General features: G+C 26.0%; 1 protein-coding gene across 2 annotated transcripts in view; it reads left to right on the plus strand.

Annotated features, from left to right (window-relative positions):
* The window catches only part of LOC107164817 (zwei Ig domain protein zig-8-like), a 270,224-nt gene that overhangs the window by 108,212 nt on the left and 149,898 nt on the right, over positions 1-12,114 (plus strand). The window contains exon 4 of one of the 2 annotated variants that reach the window (XM_089219193.1): positions 11,279-11,296. The exons of the other annotated variant lie outside the window; for it this stretch is intronic. Coding sequence (XP_089075319.1) covers positions 11,279-11,296 — 18 coding nt within the window. The remainder of the gene's footprint in view (positions 1-11,278; positions 11,297-12,114) is intronic. 2 annotated transcript variants of the gene reach the window in all.

A 12,114-nucleotide genomic window follows, 5' to 3' on the forward strand; every position in this document is an offset into this window, starting at 1 on the left:
TACCATCAGGAGAGTTTACCTCCGGGAGACTTTACAATCGCCCGATAAAATACACCTTGGAAAATTTTAGGTCTTCATATACAAGATTCAGCTATTACTCATTTTGATGTTCACATAGAAAATGGACAGCGTGTTTACTTTACAGCAGATAATGTCACAGAAAGAATAGAAAATCCACCTACAACTACTCTTCAGACTTTTTTCTGAGATGTCAAACCGATGATTTTGCAAGAATATTGGTTTATGCACAAGTTGCTTCGTGTAATGTGTGGATAAATAAGAAATTTGTTAGACGTAAATATGGCCAGAATTTCGCGGGTTGGTTATGAGTTAAGAAATATACAGCTTTGGGTAGAATTTATACAACCCACCTAAAGAATGTTGAATGTTACCATCTTTGTCTTATTCTTCATCTCGTAAAAGGCCCAACATCTTATTTATTTTTGAAGACTTTGAACAACACCAAATATCCGACAGTTCAAGCAACATGTAGAGCCCTTGGATAAAGAGAAGATGACGATCAGTGGAATTTAGTTTTAGAAGAAACAGCAGTATGTCGTTCACCTAATAAAATGAGAGAACTATCCGGTGTAATATCAATACTTTGCAATCCATCGGACGTTTCAAGACTTTGGAATAAGCATAAAGACGATTTTTCGAACGATATCCGGTGACAAAACCATAGAAAACACATGGAAAATAATATAACAGATGATGAACTTTGTAATAAATATTTGGTATTAATTGAAGATTTTGTTTTGAATCAAGGTGGAAAGTGCTTAAAAGAATATGGTTTGCCAACTCCTACAAGATCTTGTGGAATGTTAGAGAATAAAGAATATTTAAAAGAAACAAGCTATGATTCAATTGCTATGCACGAGATTGTTAAGCAAAATGAACACTCATTGACTGAGGAACAGTGGTTTGTTTACAAACAAATATTAAATAGTATCAAATTAAATTTATGAAAATTTATATTGTATATTTTTCAATGCTCATGGTGGAACCGGTAAAACCAACTAAATCAATTTACTTTTGGCTAAAATAAGAAGCTCATATGGGATTGCAATTGCAGCTGCATCATCAGGAATTGCTGTTATGCTTTTACATGGAGGAACAACTGCTCATACTGCTTTCAAATTGCCACTCAATTTGAACACCATTGAAACCTCGACGTGAAATATTAATAATCAATCAAATTTGGCGAAATTTCTGAACAAATATAAACTCATAGTTTGGGATGAAAGTCCAATGTCTCGTAAGAAAAGATTTGAATCTTTAAATAACTGTCTGAAGAATCTGAAATATTTGAATTTATTTATGGGAGGAGTTACGGTACTGCTGGCTGGAGATTTTCGACAAACTCTATCAGTCATACCAAGAGGAAGTCGAGCTAATAAAATTGCAGCCTGAATATTTGTAGACTCTTATAGAAAAAGTTTCTTTGACCATAAATATGCGAGTACATTTAAAAGGAGACAAGACTGCTAAGCAGTTTTCAGAATTACACTAAAAAATAGGAGATGGAAAATATCCGGAGAAGAAATTAATTTGCTGACCGAATTAGGTACTGTTGTAAAAACTATAAAGGAACTCACAGACGAATTATATCCAGGCATCGAAAACATCAAAGATAAATCAATGGACTGAGAAGGGCCATATTGATATCAAAAAATGATACAACAGGAGACATAAACAAAATATTATTGGACTCTTTCAATGCAAAAAATATGGAATTCAGATCAGTGAATTCAGTACTGGAAGTATCTAAATTTTCCAGTTGAATTTCTCAATTCACTCAACCCTCCTAGATTTCCACTACATTTTTTAATATTAAAAATTGGTTATCCTTTAATGCTTCTCAGAAATCTCAGTCCACCAAAATTGTACAATGAAACACGTCTATAGATTATTGGTCTACAAAAGATTTTGATTAAAGCTATTATTATGACTGGAATCTGCAAAAGGAGAATCAGTTCTTATTCCTCGCATACTAATGATACCTTAAGATTATCCTTTCCAATTCAAGAAAATACAGTTTCCTGTTAAAGTATTTGTTTACTTTACAATAAACAAATCACAAGGGAAACCCTTGAAATTTTCAGGGATCGATACAAGAGAAGATTGTTTATCACATAGACAATTGTATGTGGTATGCTCCAGATTCAGTACGCCGACGAGTTTAGTTATTTCGGCATCAACAGGAATTACAATGTAGTTTATGGAGAAATATTAAATTAACGATAAAAATCAGATTAATAAACAATTAATATTTACATAAATATTACAGATGGCTGTAAATAGGCAAAAGTATATCACAGGTAAAATACTTTCAATACAATATTAATTTGTTGGTATGTGCCCATTGCAAACATGTTGGAATATTTATAATTTTTAATTAAAAACAAACCATTTTAAAAGTATTTTGACGATACTTATCTTGAAATATGTTATATAAAATCATTTTAACTTCACTGGAGAAAGCGGTGTTGTATTTATATGATGTTTTTTCTTCAAAACAAATAATCGTAAAAAGTATTGCTTTTTTTTACTACGTCGTTTCAGTTAAATCCTAAAATGGTATCCAATAATGGGATTTAGAAAAGTTTGATATTTGTTGTACAGCAATAATGTGTTTATAATTTTTTTTTACCGACGTCGGCACATCAGTGAAACACAACGGAAGCCTAAATGATGGCTTCCAGGTAGTCCAGTTGTTTTAACGACCTCGTATTAGGGTGAAAACAAATGTAATATTAAATTACTGATGAATACATGATAACCGAATTCAAATATAAATTCAGAGTGAAACAAATAGTATTCTTTTTAATGAACATTAGCTATTGTTTCAAAGAAATAAACTCCCAATTATTTTAAATGTATTTATCTAAAGAGTAAGTCGTACCCGCATGTGTTGTATCCGTCTTACTAATGTATAACATTCCAAAATATACGTTCAACAGTTCCAATGTTGTGTTGTTAGCTTTAATATTACAGTGAATTGACCTATTATAAAACATAGAGGTAAGAACATTATCTGTGTTTTCTCGTTGGGTTTTACGATATTCTTGTTGTTAGGAAGTTATGCGCACCTGTATAAAATAATAATATTTAAAAATGCTCATAACTTGCTTAAAAATATCAAATAAATTGTTACAAAAAGAACACATATAATTCTTAACTTTGTAATAAGTCAATTCACATTTCACTCTAATATTCTAATGTGAAACATAGAAACTCGAAATTGGAACTTCTTAACATATATTTTAGTATGTTGTATTGTTGTTATACTTTATACATTAATATGACGGTGAAAACACTCATGTGGAAACAATGTCCTCATAATTTAAAAACTATTTACTTATAATATATTTAAATATATAAGCTAGATATGAGGTAAAAATATATAGCAACAAAGTATATTAAGTAATATTTAAACCTGTTATCATTGATTCACAAATATGTAACATGAAAATTCTTAAAATATAAAAAAATTCAAGTGGCAATAAAAAATAAAGTTAAAATATTATGTTATTACATTTCTAAACTGCTTTATAATATTATATTTTAAATTAAAAGCACTACATTTTTAAATATTCATTGTGTTTTGAAAATGTATTACTATTTACTATCTCAGGCAGGGCTGTCTTTACCTTTTTGAGGGCCTGGGCAGTAGCGGTTTAATAGGGCCACTACGACTTGGACAGAACACTACTTTATTAAAACAAGTAAATAGTGAGGTGATAGATAAGGAAAGACTAGATTAATTTAACTGAAAATTTGTATTTTTTTTTTTTCATCTCACATTAAATAATGGTTGTATAATACAAGTTTAAAAATAATTATAAAATAACCCTGAAATGTTGAACATTCTATTTTATTGAAGAAATACTCTTCTAAGAGCTAGGGGGCCCTATTGAATGCGGGGTTGTGGGAACGTACCCAAAGTACCCAATAGGAAAGAGGTGGCTGATCTCAGGTCTACTTTATGACTAATGATACATTTTCTGTAGAAAAAATCGTGGGTAGCTCTCACTAAAATCTTTTATATTCTCACATAATACAGAAAATATCAGTATGTTCTAGATTTACATTCAAAAATTTAGTCTAAATTTTGCTTTAATGTAATATTAAACATGTGTAATACGTTTATGTTTATTCTAAGAAATTACTTGATCAAAGACAAAAATATAATCACATGCGACATGCTGATAACCGATAATATATTTCATTTCTATTATCTGTCACTTTAGTTGCCCATAGATAAATATAGGGCACTTGGTTAAAAGAAAAAAAATCGTTTTTGAAGTATAAAAATTGCATTATATTCAACCAGTTTTTAGACGGATTTCATATATTTAATGTAAAATAGTTCCATGCACTCACGATCTGATCATCACAATTCTTGATTTTTTTTTGCATACTGATAAATGTTTGTTGTATAATGGTGTTGTATTGTACACAACAATATTACGTGTTGGTATGTTAGGTGTATTCTGTTTGTTATAATATATATATTCTTTTAAACTCATTGGCCATCAGTTGAACCTTGGAATATTTTTTACTTTTTATACTTTGCTTTTGTATATTAGGTTATGTAGTATTTGATAAGTTTATGAAACTTCAATAAAAAATAAAAACAAAGCCAACTCACATCATTTATAAAGGGTACATACATATAATGCCAGCAATTGTCTTGGAATAACCACTAGTCATATGTTTTTGTCATTTCACAATAATTAATAACGATGATAAATTGTTTTAATCATAAAATTACTCGGACAAGAGAGTATATATTATCTCAATTAAAGAAGAATTAAGAGCCAAATTAAATTTGTTTAATATGTGATTCTATTATATATTATAATGAAATTATAGAGAAAAAAAATATAGGGATTTTGTTTACTTAATATATAACTCTAAAACTGTGTGTACCTTTTTATTGAATCATAGTGATGTATTTAATACGTTAAAATTTTTAATTTAATGATAAATTGATTCATACAAGAAAAAAAAACTGATATTGTTTAGCTTTTTACCTTACAAAGCATTAATTTTATTGACACGTAGAATAGTATTTAAATTTAAATTCTAACTAGTTTTACAGCTCCAGAAGTTGATGATGAATATGAAAATAAAAGCTAAATTCATGTTTAAAAATTCAAACATGTTAACACGGCATAGACATTTATCACAAACATTTTTTCGTGATTGTTTCATGAAATAAAATATTGTATTATATAAACTGTTAATTTATAAGTGTATGATATACACTGTATATTTTAATTTATATTCTATTTCAAAAGGCTTAAAACTTCATAATAAACAGTAACTATATAAGCCAGAGGTGTACAACTTCGGAACGTGAATTAAATCCAACCTACTATCATTTATTTGAAATTATTAATATTTTGGTAGATATTTTTAGAAAATATAATATTGTACATTAACGTCTAAATAGAAATAGTTAAAAAATAAAACATATAATAAATGCATATATTTTTATTAATGTCAATATCAGGTATATAAAATAAAATTTAAAATTATCAGGACACCAAGTATAAATACATTTTATGGTCTTGTTGACCACAGTAGAACAATTTGAAGGTAATTAGTAACTACTATTGACTGTTTTAGAATAGGTATTCAATTTAAACACGCTTAAGAATAAATCGGATGTAGAAAATTACGATATATTTTAGTAACAATAGAAATTGTATATAATTTAGTCATGCGTCCATGTCATTAATGACTTTATATTGATCCAATGAAAAAAAAGAAAATAAAACTATTAAAAAGAAAAACTTTAATATTATATCGTCAAGACTTAATTCAGAGTTGTTTTCAAAACTAATGATTAATGATACTAAAAATAAAAATTTAACATATATTGATGATTGATGAAAATCGGTTCTATTGATTATAAGTTGATAATAGTATAATGCATAAGTATGTATGCATAAATACAACAAAATAAAGCACTATTATATCATTTTAAATTGTGTGAAGAGCAAAAACTTTAAATACTACAATTTCTTTTAATATTTAACAAAAAACAACTTGAACGTTTCAATAACTACAGATTATAAGTGAACATGCTCGGAAATTATATATTCTGCTTAAGCTAGAAGAATAAAATAAAATAAATAAACTGATAAAAATCAACTAAAAGTTCCTAAAATTTTCTCTGAATTGTACTTTTAAATTTGTTTTTTTTTTTGTTTTTTACTTCTTTAGATACATAAATACTCAATATATATAATATATTTGTTACAAGTTATAAAACTGTTGTACATCTACATAATATTATTATACCTTTTTTATTGATGTAAATGGTTACTATAATATTTAATTTGTTATGTTTTATTATACTGTATTACTTTTTTTAAATTTTTTTATCTTGTTAATAGAGTTAACATTTAAAATATAGCACTATTTAACAGTTATACCCAAAATGTATGTTGTACCAGTGAGTTAGCCATATAAGAACCATATCCACGATTAAATTATTTCTATAATTTGACTATATTATGTTTAATTCAGGAGATTAAATATATGTAGAATTACTAGAATTCTTAAACTATACACAGTCAATTTTAGTAAATATTTGAAAAAATAAATTTAAAAGTTGAAATAATGATCTAAAGTTAATAAATAATATTAGTTTTTTAGACAAATTGTTATTAATTCGTATCCATTCTATGAAAATCAAACTTGAATATTATTGAAAAAAAAAAAAAAAAAACGGTTAGTTTTTTCAATATCAACTTAAAATTGAACACTATAGCATATTATATTCCACACATCATGACAGACGATGTATATCTTTTGAATGCAAATTTCTTACAATGATAAATTGAGATGAAATATTTATAAGTTGGAACTTATAAGTGCCAATGCAGTCAAATCTGTTTTTGGTTAACTGCAAGAGAAATAATAGTTCTTAAAATTCATTTTTTTCAAGAACAAAAATCATGGATATTAATTGGAATATAAGTTTTTCGTTGAAAATTATATGTTAAGTGCATTTTATTTGAATATTTCTTTTTAACTATTTTTGGCATCAACTACTTGTATAATGTATAATTTTAAATTATTTATTCAAAGTTCATGAAAACAATTTCGGTTATGTTTCAAGTATTATAGTATCACCATAACTTTGATTTATTCCATGTTAATTTATTTATAAATTCACCTATATTATATAATTTTGCATAGGATAGCAGATGAGTATTATAAATATTCAAACTGGAAAATACATTACTTAAAAATAAGATTACATTGTATTTATATTTTATAATGTTATATGTTAGTTAATATTGGCATAAAGTAAACAATGTTTAAAATAGCTTGGCTTATTTTAATAACACAACATTTTCATACGAAGATCATAATAAATTAAAACATATTTATAATACAAAGACATAATCCAAAAAATGAAACAATTTTTGGAATTCACCTGTTTTAAAACTAGGAAATGTTGTACCTACAATTATTAGTGTTTAAACTATTAAGGTTAGATATCTAACTTATAAAGAATTTTCGTCTTTTTATTTTTGACGTAGCTTTCAGTAAATATAAATATTATAAATATTTAATTATAATACTTTGTATATCACCTATAAAAATATAACAAATGCACTTTATTGTAGGTATTGAATTAATATTTTAAAATACTAAATAAATTACCCATATGGTCATAATATAGTAACGAAAACATATTTTTTTTGAACATAACAAATTAATCCAAATGGTTTCTTCAATAAATTTCAGCGTTAGAACAATATTTTTGTCATTTAAAAAAAAAAAAAATTGGTGCTATCTGTAAATTCATAATTAAATTGATACATTGGTGTAGTATCTGCAGAAACTTGCTTTTGTCTATCAATTGACGCATAGCATTTTTGTTCAATCATGTTAAAAATTAGCTCTCATCATGGTTAAATTATATAATATTTTATACTTCACGTGTACTTTGTAGGGAAGACCGTGGTAACTATCATTTTAGATTCTAAGCGCGATAAATGTATTGATTTTACAATTATGTTTTTTTTTTTTTTTAACAGTATTCATAGTAAAAAATTGTTTTTATTTTCAACGTTAAAAATTGTTTCTGGTAAAACTAGTAATAGTTTACATTTTAGAAAGGTAGGTGGTTGAAATTAAAAATATCAATATTTTAATATTATTATTAAACAATACATTTTTTTGTGACTGGTTAAAATTAGAATATCTTTTTTAGAAAATTATTTTTTATCATGTTGTACTACATATTATATGATATGATTATGTGATTTATCATTAGATACAAATTTTGACACTTACATTTGTTAGTTTAATATTTTATGGGCAATGGAATTTATTCTCAGTTTTTACGTTGGGGTATAACATATCATTGTTCGATTAGTGACGATAGTTTTCACATTTCTCACATGGAACGGTGTGTAGGATGATACATTTCATCAGTTCATATTTAAATGACAGTCAAAATATATTTATACCTACTCAGAATTCTATACCTACTGATCGCGTCACTATTTAAATAAAAACCAATGACTTGTCTATGTGCAGATCATTTCACAGAGTAGGATTTCAATTACATTGCATTACATTATATATGTATACATAATAAAAATCTAATAACAACATAAATGAAGAAAAATACTAAACAGTTGTATATATCATACAGATACCTTTTTATGGCAATTCACGCCGGATGAGGGTATTTATTGGGTTAGTTTGGATATCTGCTGCAAGATATTGCACACAGCGAATTGACAATTCAGGATTTAAATATTAATGCGATGATTCTGTTCGCTCCAATACTCTGCAGTTATATAAAGGATCATAATCGGCTTTTAGCTATCAATAACAGTATAACACGTTCATATCAGAGAAAACCATTTTTTACCCATAATTAAATTGAATTTTAAACTATTTGTACACGTTTAAATTATTATTATTATTTTTTCTTTTTAACTAACGTATCTATGAATATTGAAATACATTCAAATGACCTAAATTAAATACAGGTAACAACAAACGATTGCTTTAATTGCAAAGACAAATTTGATTAGGTATTATAGACAAATATTGTGATATATTAATTCAAGTGTTTAAGGTATGTATTCAATCTGTATTCTATCAAAGTATGCCAAGTATTAAGTATTTATAATGACTATTGGGAACCTTAATAAATGTCCATCCTTTATATTTATTATATGTATATGCAATGTGCACTCTAGATTTATGAAATAAATTATTTAGGTACATATTCCTAGACAATATATTTAATTATAGGTATGAAGAAAAATTTATTGAAATACCTGAAACATTCTAAAATTTGAATATTTAGCACAGCCCCATATTATTTGAAATCCCTATGGCCAGACTGGACTTATTATGATTTTTTGATTTTAAGTTAGCAGTTGAATGCTAATATGGTTTGGTTATTATATAATATTAGTGAAGTTTACGATTTAAGTCAGATACTTGTAAACAATTATGCCTAGGTATTTTAATACGGATATGATAGAAATTATGATATATTATTAGTTTGACCGACATATTTTATTATCCTCAAAACATTTATTTTATATAATTTAGTTATTTAGGTGTATGAAAGCCTAGTAGTGTGTTTTGTGTTTATGTATTAATATACTTTTGTTGAAATTCGCAGGCATAAATACTTTGCATACCGTCTTAAATATATGTAATTACTAATTATGGCTCATACACCACTTGAATGGTATACTGCAGTGATATAAAAGTACCAACGTACCGTTCAATACCGAAATTAATAATACCTTATACTATATTAGTTAATGCAAATAACGATTTTTTCAATATACCTAGGTATCTGTTACAATACCGAAAAGCTACTGATATCGCATTTAAATACCGTACAATAATATTGCATAAATCTTGAGTTAGAAAAATAAAAAAAAAAAAAAAAAACTAAATAGACTATAAGTCTGACATACATGAATAACATTATAATATAAAATGAAGTTCCAACTATATAAGAAACCCACAGAGTAACACTAACGGTCAACAGTTACTGGAAATAATAATATGTCGTGAGTACGGAGAGGAGTTAGAAGAATGCATCCAACACCTTTAATGCAATACAAGGGGACAAAAACCTGAAAACAACCAAAGCATTTAAATTTCCTAAGAAAACAAAATTATACAGTTATACCTAATGAAATAAAATATTTAAAAAATTAACTCATTTAGGCAACATTTTAGGTTCATAGCTATTAACCAATGGCTTAGTTTTAAAAGTATAAATACATATAAATAATATTGTGTACGTATTTTTAATTTAAAGGATTAGTTTAATGTTGACGCATAAAACATTAACATATTCAAAACTATATTATATTATAATCGAATAAGAATTTCGTTATGAACGCCGTACTTAAAATACGCATATTTTATGATAAAAAGTACTTACCTAATACGTGTTCATAATAATGTTACGTACCTATATAATAATTTTTCATGGTAAATTTTTGGTTGCAGAATTGTAGTGTATAACACGTTATATTTATATGTTTACTGATTTTCAATAAAAAGAACGAATGTATATACGAATCGGAAGATGCATTTTGATAGGACTCTGAGTATATATTGTTTATTGTTAATATTATACGGAACCTATATATGCATATAAACAACACAAAATGTAATAAAATAATAACATTAATATAACTTCTCTGTATTGGAAGACACACTGTCTGTGTGTACTAAAATAACCCAAATGATAAATCAAGGTTAGGTGTCATACTTTTTTACACTTTTCTAATCATACATTTTAAATTAAAAATATGATAAAACATATTTCTATGAAAAAAAAACGTGAATGATTTTTCAGGTGTAATTATATTATGTAAATTCGTATGCTCCCTTTTGAGGATGGATTATTTATCACTTAGAAATAGTTATTTATTTTTAAAGAAAGGAATTTCTTTAATTTTTCTCTGAACTAGAGTTTAAGATTTCGAATCACTAGGTACTGCTAAAATAAAATTGATTCGATTAGGTATGTTATTTACACATATCATTGCATCCTGACTAGTATATTTGTAAATTACTTGTAACTCACTTTCTGCTATACTTTATTTTTAACTGGTAAAATATTAAAACATTATTCAACCTGTGAAATTACAAATAATACTGTGATTTTGATATTGCTCCCACATTCTCTGATTCACTAATTATAAAAATAACTATTACTTTAATTTGTTAAAAAAATGTATTATTATTATTTCAGGAAACACGGCTGCAATAAGTAAGTGCTTACGGATGTTTTTCGAAGCTATTATTATGAGGAAATGAAGCTTACCAACATTAATAAATTGTATTCTCTGTTGTTAACTTCTGACTTAATTATTTAAGATTAAAAAAATTTGAATGCTTCATAGAATATTACAATAGAGCTTAGCTGTTACAGGTATTTTACATAAATTATTAAGTGTCCATAGTTTGTGATTTTCAGTGTACATCAAATATATGGTTAAACTAGATTTAGTTATAAATATAATTTATATACTATGAAATAAACATTTAATTTTTAACTAGAAGTAAAATAGTATATTGTTTGAAATTGTCAGTGTTATGTTTTATCTGTTTGTTCAAACTTTTATAGAAATAACAACAGTTTATTTTTTAAGTCAATGTAATGTATAAAATATAATTTCATAACGATTCGGATTATATGACATAATAGTGGATAAACCATCAAAACATATTTCCGTATATCATCGTTTATGACTCGTAGAAGTAGGATTACTTTTTTATTTTATTTTAAATAGAACGAAATGCATTTTATCTTCGTATTTTTTTAGGGGTGATATTTATTTTATTTTATATTCTGTTATTTACAGTTGAATATGTGATAATTTTTGTTTTAGCATAAGTTATACAGGATGTGAAATACATAAAAAAAAATGTCACAATATATAGATAAGGTTTTATTATAGTACAAACTAGAAAAAAATTGTGATTTATTACTATTTTACGAGTTGAAATAAATGCAAAACAAACAATATAGTATTATATATTGATTAGTTTGAAAATTTTCTAAAAAAATAACAACCAAATAGTAGT

Source organism: Diuraphis noxia, unplaced genomic scaffold, assembly GCF_037042655.1.
Source record: "Diuraphis noxia isolate RWA-SAM2 unplaced genomic scaffold, SU_Dnox_SAM2 contig0002, whole genome shotgun sequence".
NCBI classification, from domain to species: Eukaryota; Metazoa; Arthropoda; class Insecta; order Hemiptera; family Aphididae; genus Diuraphis; species Diuraphis noxia.